The sequence below is a fragment of the Cebidichthys violaceus genome, unplaced genomic scaffold, assembly GCF_023349555.1.
Source record: "Cebidichthys violaceus isolate CVI_PGR_0920_01 unplaced genomic scaffold, fCebVio1.0.p SCAF_6, whole genome shotgun sequence".
Taxonomy (NCBI): Eukaryota; Metazoa; Chordata; class Actinopteri; order Perciformes; family Stichaeidae; genus Cebidichthys; species Cebidichthys violaceus.
Genome location: NW_027176816.1, coordinates 3,329,378 through 3,347,901, shown reverse-complemented (window position 1 = coordinate 3,347,901; position 18,524 = coordinate 3,329,378). Strand labels below are relative to the sequence as shown.

Below are 18,524 nucleotides of genomic sequence, written 5' to 3'. Positions count from 1 at the left end.
GAAAGAAATACAAAAGAAGTCAGTACTGTCCAACCTGACATTATACCGTAGACTATTGGACCAAAAAAAAGATTTTGGATTTGTTTGTACACAAAAGGCTTTTTTTTTTGTACAATCAAATGAGTTGTCAGGCTGAAAAAGCACATACAAAGAAACTTTGGGGTCATTTCCAGCCCCAGCACCAATCTATACACAAATACGAAAAGTGGAACATAAAGACATGTATCTGTGATATGGATAAAAAGTTTGCATTTAAACACCTGCATATTCTGTTTTGTTTTTGATGTGGCATTTGTTTTTGTACATTAATGTATCAGGTACATACAGGTACATTTGACTGTAGGCCAAACTCTGGGAGAGCGATAAATAAATCCTAGATCTATCACTGTGAGCTTTTAAAATGTGATTGTATGCGGCTTTTTTATCATCCTTAAACTCAATGAGAAAACACTTTTATTGTATACCTACAAAAAAAAATAATTTTAGTAGGAAAAAAAACCCTCTTAAGCAGAGCATCTTTGGATAACTGACAGCAAATGTGCCCTCAAGAGGGATTGTCGTATGGGAAGAGCAGACGTAGAAAGCCTCCAAACCAACAGTGCACAAGACATACACAAACATTTGCTTTTTTTAAAAAACATTTTATATAAAATCACATCAAGACATCACTGCCGAATTAGCGTTTTAGGGACACTGGTTCGATATTGAAGAAAAAAATACACCACCATTGACATTAATACAAGAAGGCAAACCTGTTCGTTGAGGTTCAGGATGAGAAATACATCGCTATGACATTTAAAACAATCAAACAAAGTGAACAAGGAGGCATATAATCAGTGCAGTAGACATCATTTTTGCTTCTTATATCTTTTGAGATATTTGTTACGTAGGAGGGATGATTCCAGAGTGCTAGGGACACTGCAGTCAGACGAGAAGTGGTTTTAAGTGTGTGTGTGTGTGTGTGTGTGTGTGTGTGTGTGTGTGTGTGTGTGTGTGTGTGTGTGTGTGTGTGTTGACCTGTTTGACCCGTGTTGTGGGGACTTTGTCATGTGTTCTTTTGTTGTTCCTCTGCATGGTGCTGACACACAAAATCCCAAAAAATAATTCAATCTTTGTTAAGAGAACACGGTTGCCTTCTCTCAGGTTTAACAGTTGGAATGTGTTTGAACGTTTGTCACAAACACAACATCCATTCAAGTATTTCAAAGTAGTAGGCACCAAGCAGTAATACACAGGAAGTCAGTCCGTAAAGGCAAACAAATCCGACAGGGAGCAGGCAAAAATCCCCAAAAACGAGAACAAGGCAAAGTCACAAACCATAGAAACAAACACGAGAGAATAATGCTGGAAGGCGATGAACACACACGGGGTAGAACAAAGACAATATGGCACCGGAACAGGGAAAGCAGGGGAGTATATGTAGGAGACTAACGGGATGTTACAGTACAGTTTAGTCGGTCTAACAACAATCATGAAATAAGTATTTGGTTTCGTCGAGATTATCATCAGAATTGCAGGAACGTTGAGGCCTATGTACATGATTCATTTGCACGTCAATATATATTTTTCCAAACTGTTGTTTGTGTCATGAATTCTGTCACACAGAACGAGAATATTACACGTCGGAAAAAGCAACGTAATTTGTTCGCACCGCAAATTAAGGCGCATTGTGCGGAAAGTGTTGAGCCGATATTTTTATCAAAAAACTCAAAATATTGCAAAAACTGTTTTTTACGCTTGGTTGAGGTGGAAACACAAGCGAAAAAAAAACAAAATCAACCTTGTTATTTGTACAAGTATAGAAGTGTCAAAGTAATAAATTCAATCTGTGATCATCTCTGAAGATGAATTCCCTGGTGTCGTGGTGTTAATGTGTGTGCATCCGATGGGTTGTGTTGAAGCTTGTGTGTTTGTTGTGTCCACTCGTGTGCTCATCAGTGCTTCTCAAGTCTCCTTTTCTCCGGATTGAATTCTGACTGTCTTAATGAAGTGGGCTTTTGATTCTGCATCTGAGTAAATAGCTTGTGTGTGTTTTCAGTGTGACTTGTGGTACTGCAGTGAGTGGGAAGAATGAGAGAACTGTGGGAGTTGACCCTCACTGAACAGCTTCACGTTATTGGTCATTAAAATTAGATTAGCATTAGCGCTTAAGACAATACAGAAGAATGAAAGCATCCGTTCTGACTATAATTGGTAAAAAAAAAAATGTTGTCAACACCGCCTCACATTTTTATTTTTTTTTACAGTGGGCTGAGAATAATGTACGTAGTATTTTTATGTTAATCAATTTAACACATCTTTATTCAGCATTTCAAATTTGTATTAAAAAAACTGTGTATAATACACCAGCTGCCACTGATACCAGGTTAATATTATTATTGTCATTTTAGGTATAGACAGCCTGGCTTGAATCAAATGTAAAGATTCACAAAACACCACGCTAGAATCCTGAACTTTTTGGATGCAACTGTACAATTTTAAATCAACATGTAACTCTTGTTAAGGTGGGTGGCAGGACATGATTGGTATTCTGAAGGCTTTTCTTGACGTGCTCTTGCATCAGTGTTCAGTGAGGATGTGAAACGACCTGTACTGAGTCAAGACATGCAGCACTGTAGTAAATAAGAGAGAGTAACCGTTTTCAAGCTCTTTTGACACACCAGGTCTTTGTTTGGATTTCCAAAGTGCTTTATAGGCACTGCATGCCCCACCTGGATCAGTACTTGTAAGTATTATTTCAGGAATGAAAAGCTTGGAAAGCCTGAAGCCTCATCTCTCTGACATTCTCCTGTTCAATATCAACTCCCTCCACTTGCTCTCTTGTGCTCTTGTTTGAAGATGAAAAATAAATCTTTCTGTCCTCGCCTTAGAATTCAGATCTTATTTGGAAACTGCAAAGTCTAAGGGATATTTGTTGGCATTCATCTATGACTTTTGTCGTTTATCAGCATCTTTACAATTATATACTTGTGATACTATGAATTAAACAAGATACTCTTGTGCATCTGTTGATTGTTGCTCATGGTGATGACTGCATTACAGCCTGATCTGTAATTGGAAGGGTATTCTTTTGTGTATTGTGATGGACTTTGGCCAAAAATCTCCACTTGCTTGACTCGCAATAGAGTCAGAAAGGTTCAGGTTACCATAGGACTCCTCTGAACATAGCAGCCTCTGAACAGGATATAGAATCTGTCTCAGCTTAAAAGTATCACCTAGAAAAGAACAAATAGTGATGTATCACTTCCATGAGGCTGTTCTCAGCAGACAGATCAGTGGACATTTCACAATTATTGGAGCTATAGTGAAGTTCAAGCTCATGAAAACTTTGATATCACTCAATCAAATTTTTTTTTAACATGAAATTGCACAAGGTACAACATTAGAGATGCACATATTCAGTTATTAGAAGCTGTATAACTGCATTGATTATTTGAAATGCAAAAAATGTAGTTCTGTTTCCTCCGTAGAGTTTGTGCATTATTCGTCAGCTCAGGCCACCTCCATCCCTTCCACCAGAGTCTCTCACAGAAAAAGAGTCACATGGTTGAACACCTGGTCCACTGGCACTCCAATATAGCACACCACAGCTAATTCTAATGTTGACTAACATGGTGTTCTTTTGCCTTAGGAATTATTAATAGCACCAAATAATATATTAAAGCAGTCAGGTTGGAAAGTCATAGGTGTATGCATATTTCTCATTGTGGCATTTAGTGTTGCTTTAAACATGCATGATGCGTTTTCACTATAGCTGAAATTGTACTTTAGAAAGAAGTACATTTCCCAGAGAATCCTGGGAAAGTGTGCTTCTTCTCTCCCTAAATATCCCTTATTTGAACCACCAGTAATCGTCCTCTTGGAATCTAACGTATCCAGACCAAATGTTATGGTAATCCTTCTACAAGCTGTTGAGATTTCTTGCTTTGGGCAACCCGGAAAAACCTCAACTTCCATCACCACAGTGTAGGGGCACTCCAGCAATGTAAACCACCAAGATCAATTTACTAGTCATGAGTACTGTTCAACAGTTGCATAATGTCTTCTGTGGCTCTGATAATTTTGTCAACCCTGAGAACCCCCTACTTGGAGACTTTGGAAGTTATGATATAACTTTGGTTATATACTGAATGAATGTCTCACATAAATATGCTATCACTCAAGATATTGCGGCTGCTGTTACATTTGCTGTGACCATGCCACACCAACGGCACCACTGTGTGAGCGGAGTGTTTCTATATGACAACGGGGATGTACACGGCAAAATTAAATGTAATAATTTGATATTTATTATGCTTTATACGACATGCTTCTCTTGGCTGCCAAAAAGCAAAAGACAGTTCTGTAAGCATTCACGACTCAATTCCTTAAATGTTTAAACTGTAATCATTGTAATCCTCACTATAGATGCCAACACCTGACTCTGCTGTTCAACATCAGCATACATGTTTCCATAATCCTCCTTGCTGCGCACTTGAATCCCCTTTCGGCAAGGCAGAGATAATCATACATTCGTTGAATTGCTTTTAGAGACTTTTATAGACCTTGAAGAATAGAGCTGATGATGTCACCAGAGGAGAGCTGTGATAATAACACGGTCCAGGCACCTCTGCAGCAGCTGGCGGCCGGGAATTTGATTGTGTGTCATCGAGAAAGACTTTCCTCCAGGAGCTCTTCCCTCTGAAGACACACGTGGCTTATACTGCAGAAGGATAAAGATAAAAGGTCTTCAGGAATCTGTGCCATTAAGGCACAGAGGGAGGGAGTGGATGAGACGAAAGAGACAGACCATAAAGAAAAGAACTCATAGTCAAAGAGCTGTTAATTCAGCAAATTTGGCAAAAGATTCTGCTCTCTAATTATGGTTTTGGGAGACTGTGTTACCTGGCGCTTCTTGAACTGCCCTTGGAGATGTTAAACCCAAGATTGGGAGCATTTTGATTGCCTCTCAATGGCTCACAACGGCTCGCAGGTAACTCTGCTAACAGCCCAGACAGTGAAACCTACCAAGGTCTACTTGCAGTACTACTTTTTTATAAATGTGATACCTAAGTATGAATCATCCACACAAACTTAACTTAATGAACTGCCCGAGAGTTCAAATACAATATTTCAAACATTTAAAGCTGTGTTCCTGTCATAATAAAAGCTACTCTGTATATGAAGATGAAAAGAGGAGTGTGGGCAAACTCTCCTTTCACTTTGATTACATTAACATCATCTTTGTATCCCTCTGTGTGTAAGGTCAGGCCTGCTGCACATGGCCAGCCTTTGTGCTGTAAGTTACAGCTGTAAGTGTTATTCCTGCCGTGAAGAGACATTCACATGCAATGAAAAGCCTGAAAGACACTGAATGAAGCTCTTAAAGGCATATTTGAGAAACACATTTTCATTTAGAGTGACTCATTGTGATCTTCATTGACTTTGGAAACATTTGTGCAGCAAGTGAAGACAAAGAAACCTGAGGAAAGGAATTTGGTCTTCGTCAAAGAAACACAGCACAAAGGATGAACAACATCCTATAGATGTTTCTGTCAGTGATAAGCAGTGACTTTTTCTTTGGATTTTTTCTTCTGCCCGATGAGCCTTGATGGGAAAACAAGAGGGCCACCTCCATTTTGAAGAAATTCCGAGGTAGCAAACTTCTCAAGCTTAGCTAGTTGTCCCTGGGAGGCCATTCAAGAGAATATCGTTGTGCACACAGGAGTCCTGTTTCTGTGATGCAAAGAGGGCCACGCTCTTTTCCTGCTGCTCTTGAATTTAGCTAAAGTTATTATTGTTTGGAATATGTATGTGGCACATTGTGGTTAAATATGACCTGTCTGTAGCTCATGTGCACTTAATGTAAAATATATTTAATTTAAAATATAGTTTCTCTCTCTCCAAAGCGAAATGTTGAGTGATTAACGTGTTGTTTAATTCCCACATAAACAAACATGTAATACGTTTTGTAGTGAACAGTGATGTGAAGTCATTGACACCATCAGGTTGCCAAGAAATAGGAGTGTAACTCCCCTTTAAACTATATTTTTTTGTTTTTACATGTGTCTGTGTACAAATTTATCGTTTGAGATGCAAGATTTTAAATAGTCGGGAAGGGTTACTGCCCTCATTTTCAAAATCTATTCATCATTCCTATGGTTTAGCCTTTGCACACCAAGTCCATATTTTTCGTCAGAGATTGTTGCATGTCTAAAAATCAATATGACCTCACATTAACTTCATCACATTCACACAATGACTCCGAAGCTTTCATCCTTCAATTTTCCAAACAGGCCAGAGTCCTTGCAAACGTCATTATCCTAAATGGCTTCTGATAAGTATACACTTAGTCTCCCAGCAAAAAGCACTTTACGACCAAAATAAGTAAAAATTACAAAGATGCGTGATTGTTATCTCCACCAGGAGAATCATGTGATACTTGCATGTGTGTGTGCGTCCGTGAGTGACTGACTGCCTCAGCACCTCCGCGCATCACCGACACCCAGTTGCTGCTCTGCAGACAGAGTCACAGTGGGGGGAAAACTGTGTTTGGCTAACAGCTAACAGAAATACACACACAGCTGATTCCATCGCTGCAGCCCAGCTGCTGCTCTGCGGCCAGAGATGCAGTTACTCCGTGCTTTTTATCCGGACATCGACGTCACGTTGACACACATAGCCTATTGTTGAACATATAGACTTGAAGCATGAATAAATGTTTAAGTCGTGTTTACGTCTGTCAGGCGGAGCTGAGACAGCCACTACAGACATCTGCATAGATTCAAATAAGAGTGTATCTGTTTTGCGTGCAAGTGAAAAACACGTCTGATATCTGATATTTTAAGGTCTTTTTGTCAAGACCTCAAAATAGTCTACAATACAATTCTCTACTAAAGTCTTGTCATCACTTCAATAAATTGGGAAATAAGTCGGGGAGATGTTTTTAGAGCAGGAGAATGCCCTGTATATGAGTACATTTTTTTTTCAGAAATGAGAACACTACAATAGAGTAAAGCAAATTTAGGTATAAGAAACAAAACAAAAACATTATGTGGATCCACAAAATCAGTCTCCCATTCATTGTCTGAGGAGCAGCTTCAAGCTTCAGGCTTCAAACCTGATGAGGTCCCATGGTTGAGACTTCTTTTCTTATGGATTTGAGAGGGAATAGAAAGAAAGAGAAATAAACTATTTATTTGCAGCCTAACATAGTAAAGACCTCCTTTGTGCCCTGCAGTAGTATCAATCTTTACACCTTAACCCCGACAAGACCAAAAATATCTATTATCATTCACTCCGACCATCAAGTGGAAGTAATAAGCAAAAGTCACTATTCCAACCCCAACTGAATCTTAAATAAGGAGGAAGAAGTGTTGCCCTCTGGGTATAAATCAAGTCAAGATATTTACCTAATTTATTGGAGTCAAACTTAAATGTAACATATGTCTCTGGACCACAAGTGATTAGAACAGGAAATACAGAATAATTCATGATCAACATTTTTGCCGTTGAGAAAGAAAAATTCATACAGCACTTATTTCCTTTCAAATATCATGGATGATTACTTAATTGTGTACTTTGTACTGTAGTACGTTGACACTGTAATCCACATGTTTTGTCCTATAAAGCGATCTATTAAGTAGAATAAGGCTCACACAATACACACAGGCGCCTATTACATAGCAAGTCAAGAATATAGGCGCACGCGCCGACACACACATTTCTACCAGTGTGTGACAGCTCATTGAAGTCGACACAGTGCAGACCGGCAGCGTGTGAATAATTCAAAGTGATTATTAATATTTGAAACGGAACAGCATGGCAGATGAAAGAGTCATCTGATTCACTCACTTTATCCTCTACCTCCCTCCCTCTGTAAATGGAGAGAAGAAGCAGAGTGAGAAATGGAGAGAAATAAACATCTGTGGGAGATCCACATGGAAAGAGATGAAGAAAGCAAGGATGGGATTGTGCGCAAGGAAAGTGAAGACAGAAAATGAGCCTCGCGTGGGAACCCAACTTTATAGTCAAAAGTACATCATCTGCAAAGAATGATTTGCACGACTGCTATGTGCCCTTTATACATTAGTTACCATGGATTACCTATCCAAACACTACAATGAGGTCAGATGGTGGATGAAACACCTTGACAAAACAAGGCCTTCTAGTTACTTGGATCAAAAAGTCATTATGTTAACAATCCATCAACATCACAGTGTAAAAACCTTGACTGAACCTCATTGTAAACCATCTATAGAAATAGATAAGTGAAGATCTAACCTGAAGTACCAACATTTATCATAAAAGGGAATCTTTTTCACCATCATACATGCATACAGTAGTTTACAGTGCCCTCCAGAATTATTGGCACCCTTTAGTAAAAATCAGCAAAACGAGATGCAAAAAAATGTCTTTATTGTTTATTCTCATCATATTTCATTCAAAATATTCACAAAAATCTGACCTTTAACTGAAGTAACATAATTGAAAGAAACATTACATTTTTATCATGAAACACATATTTTTCTCAAAAATATATGTGCCACAATTATTGGCACCCCTTCATTCAATATTTGGGGCAGCCTCCCTTTACCAAGATAACAGCTGTGAGTCTTCTCCTATATTGCGTGATGAGGTTGGTGACCACATGGCTCTGGATCTGAGACATTCCTCCATGCAGAATCACTCCAGATCCTTCAGATTCAGAGGTCGATGCTTGTGGACTCTCCTCCTCAGCTCATCCCACAGATCTTCTCTGGGCTTTAGGTCGGGGGACTGTGATGGCCATGGCAAAACCTTTATTCTGTGGTCGGTGAACCATTGTTGTGTAGGTTTTGAGGTGTGCTTTGGATCATTGTCCTGCTGGAAGGTCCAACCACGGCCCATTTCAAGCTTCCTGGCAGAGGCTGTTAGGTTTTCATTTAGTATCTGCTGATGTTTGATGGAGTCCATGATACCATGTATCCTATCAAGATGTCCAGGGCCTCTGGAAGAAAAACAGCCCCACAACATCAATGATCCGCCACCATACTTCACAGTGGATATGAGGTGCTTCTCTGTATGGCTATCTTTCTGTCTACACCAAACCCACCTTTGATGTTTGTTGCCAAAAAGCTCTATTTTGGTCTCATCTGACCGTATAACCCGGTCCCATTGAAAGTCCCAGTAACGTTTGGCAAACTGTAGGCGCTTTAGTTTGTTGTTGATTGACAGCAGAGGCTTTTTTCTGGCAACTCTCCCAAACAACTTGTGGTGATGTAGGTGGCATCTGATGGTAGTTTTGGAGACTTTCTGACCCCAAGACTCAACTAACCTCTGCAATTCTCCAGCTGTGATCCTTGGAGATTCTTTTGCCAGTCGAACCATCCTCTTCATGGTGCGTGGGGTCAATGTACACATACGTCCTCTTCCAGGCTGATTCTTAACATCTCCTGTCGCTTTAAACGTCTTAATTATTGCCCTGATAGTGGAAAGAAAGTATGTTCAACTGTTTAGAGATTTTCTTATATCCATTTTCTGATTTGAGCAGCTCAACAACTTTTCGTCACACATCGTCACTGTGTTCTCGGCTCTTTCCAATTGTGATGAATGACTAAGGGAATTTGGCCTAGGTCACCTCATATTTATAAAGCAGTGAAACAGGAAGTCATGGTTGACCACTTAAGAGTTCCTAATCAAACAGGTGAACTTATAAATGTAAAATATGACTGGAATTATACTTCAGTTAGATTTTAATCATGATATTTTCTAGGGGTGCCAATAATTGTGGCACACATGTTTTGGAGAAAAATATTTATTTAATGTCAACATTTTTTTTTTCTTTCAATAATTTTACTTCAATGAAAAGGTAAGATTTTTGTGAATATTTTGAGTGAAAGACCAAGAGGATAAACAGCAAAGATATTTTTTCACAGCCTGTTTTGCTCATATCTACTAAGGGTGCCAATGATTCTGGAGGGCACTGTATTTCACCAACATCCATTTAAAAAATCATTTGCACATCAATATTATGTCACTGTTGCGCTGTGAACAACGCAACGTATTCTTAGCGAAAATAAAGTCATTAGCCAACTACATTGTGCGGAAAGAAAGTATTGAAAATATACACTATATAGTGTAACCAAGGATTATGAGCAAAACAACAATACCGAGTGCGGATCAAGACAATAAACTTTATTTATTACTGCTTTCAACCTTGACAAAGGCAGCGCATACCAGATCCACTCCATCCATTCTTAACTTTCACAATAAACAAACTAGAAATATAAACTTCGTAAATTTCTACCAGAGGCAAATTCATTTAAGCATTTTGCTGAAAGGAAATTCAATAGAATATTTTACAGTAGTAATAACAGTTACCTCGGACAGACTGTTAGACTCTGCTCTTGGTAAATAGGATCTTAGTAGTTGGTCTTCTGCAAGCTAGTAAACATGGATATAAACAATTTAAAATACTTTAATAATCGGCTTTGCAAATGTTTTATGATGAAAGAAATGCACTGGAGAGGTTTGTTAGATGCCAAGGATACAACCAGTAACGCTGAACTGAAACATGACATTTGTTTGTTAAAAAGGAAACTCTACAGGGAACTTTTATAGGGAAACTCAAGGTCTATGCCTTTGTCCAGTAAAAAAAAAATATTTGAGAGATGAAACCACGGCCACGTCCGTATGATGAACACTTCAAGGCAGCATCGACAAGCAGCTACGGTAGCTTTGAAAATAACATCACGGCATGGGGCACTGAATTTTGTGGATTTACTGTTCAGGCAGGCTGTATCAGACTGCAAATGAGACAAGAATTACTACCCGTGTTTCCTCTGCCTCACTTCCCGCCACTGGGAGACTACTTTGCTAGGGGAGAACGGGCGCCAGCTTCGGATACAGACCATAGCGGCTGCAGCAACTCAAATTCAAACCTATAGCGCCTCAGCCTTGGAGCGTCCATCCTCTCTTCTGCTGTAGTCTCTCAGCTGTGGGGAGCAGGGACCCAGTACGCAGTTACTCTTTAAATCCAGTAGTGCTTTTGCTTTACAGATATCACCAAGTCAATGACTGATCTGGAATTCAAGTTGTGTACAACTAAAGTGCATCCGTTCCATGGGAATAAACAGCGATCACATTCCTTTCCGACTGTGCACTTTGACCAAAGTCCTAAGGGACTACTTCCTTGAAGAAAAGTCCAGGACCTGCATGACTGCTGAACACACTACATTATGCTGACAGTGTATATGATGCCATATCCCAAGTAGCAGAGCTGCAGAAGAAGGTTTATGCACAGTTCCAGAGGGCCAGTGAACTCTTCAATGCAATGGGGCAAACCTCTTACAACATTGAGGCTGCACTTTCTGACCTGTTGGATCATGCAAATAATTTACTGGACCTGGTACGGGCTTTTGCAGACTGCAGTGGACCAGAAGAAAATGACCAGGCAAGGCTACTGAGAAGATCCACCAACACACTCACAAAGCAGCTTGATTGTGATGTGTTAATGTTTGTTCCGCTAGTCGCATGTCGATGTGTCCTTGAGCAAGACACTTAACCCCAAAACTGCTCCCGTAGCTGTGCTATACGGTGTATGAATGTGGATAGTTTGATAGGCATGTGCCATCAATGGGTGAATGATGAGAAGTAGTGTGAAAGCGCTTTGAGTGGTCGGAAAGACTAGAAAAGCGCTATACAAGTACAGTCCATTTACCATTTACCATCCCAAGCAATGCCAGTATAAACCATAAATAGTTTTTTCACTCAGCTTCTCATAGATGTTCAATGTTAATCTCCTTCCTGAGATCAAAAATGGAATCACTGTTAGATTAATTTGCAATGTTGAGCTTATAGCTCTCAATTATACATTATGCACCACGAAATTCAGCAAAACTCATTATTTGCTACAAATGTGTTTCCTGAAAGGTTCACAGGCATAATCCATTACATACATTGCATATATTAATTACAAAATCATTGTTGCGTGCGAATAAAGTTGAAAGATGGAGAAGAAAAAGCAAAGATGGGATCAAAGGGGGACAGAAGAAAGATAACTGAGACTGTCAGTCAAAAAACAGCTGCAAACAAGAGGGAGGAATATAATAATTTGGGATAATTAATTTGACATAAAACAACATTTTTAATATAGTGAGCTGAAAGCTAGCTCCTCAGTTTTATTGCTCGAGAGATAGAAAGGAAGAATATAGCAAGGACCCAGGTGATTTTTCAGGTTTATTTTTATTCATATCTTTGTTGCTGTTTTATAAGTAAAGAGGCATAAGTGTGTTTTACTGTACATGAGAGCAACAGAATAATAAGATTTAAATCAGTCATGGTGGAAACAGAATTAGTGAACTGGTTCAGTTTGTTTGACTGAGTTATCTGTCTCAGGCGGCTTCAGTGATGAACTCGATTTGCCTGATAATGTGACTCTTGAGATCCTTTGTTATTGTGCGAACAAAGAAATGTCATTAAAACGCAGGAAACGAGCCAAAACAACAAGGATTTGAATGTGAAGAGTCACATGCAGCAGCATTGTTTGTTAAATGAAATAAAAATCAGAAACTAATCTCACTGGTATTGCCTTAAAATTGGTCATTAATATTTACATTGCATGTGATGGCATGTGTCTGTGTATTTGTGACAGCGTATTAGTAATATGTAATGCGCTGTTAGGTGTTAGGTCTCAGTATAAGTGAGTGAACTTGTTCATTCTAAATTACAAAGACATCGCCTTCTAAGAGCTGTCGCTATTGGGTTTATCCCTGTGTGCATGCGCAGTTGTGAAGATTTTTTGTGTGTCCTTGGACCCCCCTTGTGTCCACATATTTTACAGCCGTGCAACTATAGTTCTGCTCCCATTTTTTCTGCAGCGTCAAGGATTCAACAAGTGAAGAATTAAAGAAGATGAAACGGTCTAGTGGTCTGTGTACAGACTCCTCCGGTCAGACCTTCAACCCAGCTGAGAAAGTTGCCTCGACGCTGTCCAAGCCAGGCTACCGGCTTTCTGCTGCTCCTGATCAGTTGCGCTTTTTTCATGACCCTGCCAGGCCAGATGAAAATCAGAAGGGAGTTTCTGGTGGAAGCGATTTCCCACAGGAAACAGGTTGAGGCCGATTTTGGACCTGTCTCTGTTCAACAGGTCCATTATGAAGCGGCCTTTTAACATGCTGACGATCAGACATATGTTGGAATGTGTGCGTCTCGCCATAAACTGGCAGAAGAGCTCTCTGTCTAGAATTACATCAACTGGATTGCGAGTCAGTATGTCTGTTGCAGGCAAAAGAGCCAATTTAAGATGCAAAACTTTTTCTGGTGTAATTTGTGGTACTTTTGCATTCATTTTTTGATGAATGTCGAGTCTTATCTGATTGGTCAAGTCTTATCTGATTGGTCAGGTCTTCCCTATTGTTTACTGATTGTCGAATCGTGTTTCTTTTTTTGCTCATTGATCCCTCTCTGTTGAAGCTTTATATACAAAAATAGTAAAAACAACTTAAAGATTGGCTGAGATACGATATGACTATTGCTTAGCTGTTGTTTCAGAATAACGGACAGCGGTGTGTGTGTGTGTGTGTGTGTGTGTGTGTGTGTGTGTGTGTGTGTGTGTGTGTGTGTGTGTGTGTGGCGCTATCCAGCACAAATGGAGCGTCAATATATAGGCAGACAGGAAGACAGACACGTTTTCAGCCTACTTTCTTTTTGTGTTAGAACTTTCCATTTACCCCGATTAAAGCAATCCACAGACAAAAGGGAAAATACGAGGAAGTGAAGGGAGTCACCGAGAGAGAGAGAGAAAGAGAGAGAGAGAGAGAGAGAGAGAGATACATGAACCACAAACAGCTGTTTCTAGTGTCACAAACAGCTGTTTCAATGCCTCTGCTGATTTTAAAGAAATTCAACATACATTTATCGCTCTGAGAGTGCTGCATTTATGCAAGTGCTCTGATTAATGTATTCTTTAATTTTGAAACAGTAGACTTGTGTTGTTGTTATTTAGCTTTTATGAGGCTATTGCCAAGATACTGCTCCGATCGTCTGGCAAACTTGTGCTTTACATGCTGATTTATTCAAGCACACCGAGATGGATTAAAAGCTCAAGAGTTATTTTAAATGTTTTATTGACAGTATTATTAGGGTGATATTTAAAGCAAAAAAGGCTATACATCATGATTTATTGGGAGACATCAAGCAATTCTTGATCCTTACAATCAAGAATCGGCCACTTCACGTCCGGCCAAACAACACCATTTATCTGAGAGGTAATCACAACATTCCAAAGCCTGGTACTTAATCATATCATGTAACTTTCAATAACAGTTGCCCAATATACTCCATCACTTGCTCTGCGTGTCACTCCTTGTCCTATGTCTCTTGCATTGACCAAATGCAAAAACGTCGACGTGTCCTATGGTGTGACATTACAACACAACACATTCTCTCTCCCAACTCGTCACATACAGAGGCTTGTTCAGTGACCCTGCGTTTCAAACTTTGACGCTTTAGGTACCACTCCGGCATTAGTTGTGAACGGGTTTTTGAACCTCATCTCACGGTCTTCCTCGTACAATGGTGTTTGCTTATGAAAATTTTTTGGGGCGTGACAGCTGATAGGAACAAGTTGGGCTGAGTCTGTTCCAGTCGGGGTCAGTAGATGCTGATAGGCGGCAGATAAAATCATGGCGTAACATAGTGTATGTCTCACCTCTACAGCAATTCCCTCTGTAGACTAAAGAGCCCGATACGCTCCTTCACACAGAATCTCACCCAAACAACATGGTTTCCCTCCATTTTTGGAACGAACTGCACTGCATATAAACATTGAATCTGCTAAACACGCGTGAACATAACAAGTCATTTTTGTGGGATTTGTGTGGTCATCTACTGCCAGAAGTCTTGTTGTTACTGAATGGTTCAGTTTCTTGTATTTACTGTTGTTCACTGTTATAATAATGTGTTAATCTACCCACGTATGTTGCAAACTGTAGCTTCTCTTTGCTCAGGGGCTCGCCTCTCTGACCTTTCTCCTCTATAGTCTTGTTCTCTTTATTTAACTCTTTCTCTTCTCTGTTGCTGCCTCTGTTGCCAGGAGCTTTTTTAATTCATCACTGAAATGCAATTATACTTTCACTGAATGACAGAGAGAGAAAGAAAGGAAGGGACAAAGAGAAAATGAGATTCTGGAACAGGGCTGAAGATCAGGAGTCAGCTAATGTTTAGATTAAAAAAAAAAGAGAAATAGTTCTTGACCCAGAGAGACAGAAGGCCAGAAGAGAAGTGAAACCTTGAGAAACTTATGAAGAAAGAATAAAATATGTTCTGGAGGAGAGAAACAGACAGATATGGAGGGTTTGGCTGGATTGATTTGGTCCTTGATGTGAGGAGGGGAGGAAAGCTGAATAGCCATGAAATATTCTCTCTGAAGACTCGCATGCCAACAAGTATTCAGTACGCAGAGAGAAGTAGGGGAGGAAGGTAAACAAGACGGAACGTAAAGGGGGAGGACGAAAAGGCAGAGAGAGAGCAGCAGGATTAGAGGCGATGAGGTGAGATACAGACGGGATAAAGGAGAGAGAAAAAGAGAGAACAGATGAAGAGGACTGGAAGACAGGATGGGAAGATGCATAAAAAGGAGACAAAGGGAGAAATACAGAAGGGAGGAACCAAACAGAAGAAGTGATAAAGACATGAAGAGACAGACTCAGTTTAGAGACTCTAATACAATATTTTCTGTGCAAGTTGATTTCAGCGTGAACTGAAGCAATGAACATTTCGTGTATGGTCCATTGCATTACTTTTAGCTGATCACAGCAAGATTGACCCACAGGCATGTCTACGACCGAATAAATATTAAATATTAAGATTTATCTGGATTAATATTATGAATTTTTTTTTTGATTCGACAGCCCTTCAGCAACTGATTTCCTTTTGTCTTTCCTATGCTGACTATTTCGCAACTTTGATTACTTGAGTTCAACTTGCAGCTGTTCTTGAGTATTCCTTGTCCCTTTGCTTTTTTCTTTAAGTCTTGCTGTCGGGGGGAAACATTGTACGTTTTCAGGAAATTAAAAAAAGCCTGTTTAAAAAAAATAATTGAACACTTTTTGTTTTTAATATGTGGACAAATACTTGCATGTCTCAATATATAAGTAATATTTTACAAAAAAAAAAGCTCAAATGGAGTTACATGGTTTTCCACCAGCGAATGTCAAGAAACGTGTTTTGTTTCTCACTAATCAAACAACTGCTTCTGGCGCAGTAAGTGCATCGCAATACGTTAGCTAGCTAGTGTCCATAGAAAAGGGAACACAATGTCTGAAAAAATCACATTGTCAATGTTTACTTTCAGCTCTACTGTAAGCGGCATTTTAACCAAGAAGGAGGCGTGGTGGAGATATGAGGTTTTGCCAACGGTTTGAGGATCAGATGGAGTTTTGAGATTTAGTGACGAGCTCTTTTTAATACTTTTCATTAGTGAAACCCACAGACAGAGTTACAGGGTGAGCAAAACCATTAATCTATGAAAATATGAAGATGCAACAGCAACGATATTTAATTTAAAGCTTCCATTACCATACAAGTATTGAGGATATCTTAAATTCAGCATCCTGGAACATGCAGATACAACACAGACAAATACAGGAAGGATGGAAGGAATCAGAAAGAGCTGAGGACTTGGAGATGGATTACAAGTGAAGAGGAGGAAAGATGGAGAGAACTACAAGTTAGAGGAAGGTAATGAGAAGGATCAAAGGATAAAAGACTGAAAGACACAGATGTTGAGATGCAAGGGAATAGATGAGTGAAAGACCTAAATAAAGAGTGGGGTGTTGTGTACAATGAATGTTATCTAAAATTGGAAATGTTGGGGAGTGAGGGTTATGAGGAGGAAAATAAGTGGCAGAGGAGGCAGAGAGAAAGGATGAAAGAATGAAGGGGATGTTTTGAGGAGAAAAGGGAAAGTGCAAAAGAGCTTGAGGCCAAACTGAATGAATGAAGGGGGGAGGGGAGGGGGAGAAAAACACATTGACTGCAATGCGTTTTTGTAAAGTTTTATCCAGGGCAGCAGAAGCAAAAATCTGTAGTTACAGTAACAGACAAACTCATAAAATGAGTATTATTTCCAGTGGAATTAATTTTAATAGAACAATTTCCATTTTTTTAACATTATTTAAGATTCACGTAAAGTTGTATAAGGATGTTAATTGGCTGCAGTTACTGAATTCTGATATTTTTCAATGCTAACACCTCAGACAGTCTAATTTTTACCAGGCTATTAGTTGTATAATTCAACATTGTCTAAAGGCAGAAAGTAATTACTTGTATTCATCTGTGTGTGTGTGTGTGTGTGTGTGTGTGTGTGTGTGTGTGTGTGTGTGTGTGTGTGTGTGTGTGTGTGTGTGTGTGTGTATTAAAAGAAAAAAAAAAGTTATGGAGCGAGACAACTATCAGAAACAAGACAGAGGAAACAAGAAGACCACAGAAAGTAGCAACACAAACTATAGTTTCACATCAGGCTGCTGCTGAGTCCACACCTGAATGAGACCACCTCACCTCGGGGAAAAACTAGTAAATACAAGCCACAGAAGGCTCAAGAGAGGGCGATCATAACTTTCCATCATTATCAAAACAGTCCAATATGTCAAGCAGGTGCACTCATCGTCTTTTTAAAATGTGTTGACAACTTCCCTGTTCAGTGTTCAACGCTTCACAAGAGCTAGGTCAAAGTTTATTTCACACAGATCTTTTTTTTTGTAGTCTGATGCTAGACCATCTGTTTAGTCTCAAAACCTGCACACATAAAAGTGGCAATTTTATCAGCAGCACCTCACAAAGACACTGTGTAATCTAATGTACTAAGCACCTGCCACCCCACAGACTGTCTCTGTCTGTCAAGCACGCTGGACTTGGCTGCAGACTCTTGATTAAGGTGTTACGTGTGTGTGTGTGTGTGTGTGTGTGTGTGTGTGTGTGTGTGTGTGTGTGTGTGTGTGTGTGTGTGTGTGTGTGTGTGTGTGTGTGTGTGTGTGTGTGTGTGTGTGTGTGTGTGACGTACAGTGAAATGAGCTGCCTGGCTCAAGCTTCCTCATTTGACTGAACTTCTGTGTTGCTGTGCTTTCTCTCTCCTCAGATACACAAAGATGAAAACGGCCACTAACATCTACATTTTTAACCTGGCTCTGGCTGACTCTTTGTTTCTGGCTACTTTACCTTTCCAGGTATGACTTACTGCTAAGTATTTAAAAGTATCGCCCTTAACTTTTTACACTGTTTGCTGAACTATTCTTTTTGCCTTATCATAAAATGACATTAAAGGCAATGTCTGTAATTTTCAAACTGGACCAATTTTTTACATTTTTGTGTCTAAGTCGCTTGATCCTGTTTATTATTGTGTGCCTTGCTCAAGGAGAAGTCTCTCTCTCAAATCTCAAGAGGGGGTTCAGCCCTCAGCCATAACATAGAATATATTTTAGATAATACTAAGCTACACTTTCTGTACTCAAAAATAAAAAACTCTTTGGTGCACATTCTCACACTCACTCATGCAAGATTTCCGA

General features: G+C 39.5%; 1 protein-coding gene across 1 annotated transcript in view; it reads left to right on the top strand.

Annotated features, from left to right (window-relative positions):
- Positions 1-18,524, top strand: part of oprl1 (opiate receptor-like 1) — an 85,224-nt gene that overhangs the window by 42,528 nt on the left and 24,172 nt on the right. The window contains exon 3 of the mRNA XM_068733076.1: positions 18,098-18,185. Coding sequence (XP_068589177.1) covers positions 18,098-18,185 — 88 coding nt within the window. The remainder of the gene's footprint in view (positions 1-18,097; positions 18,186-18,524) is intronic.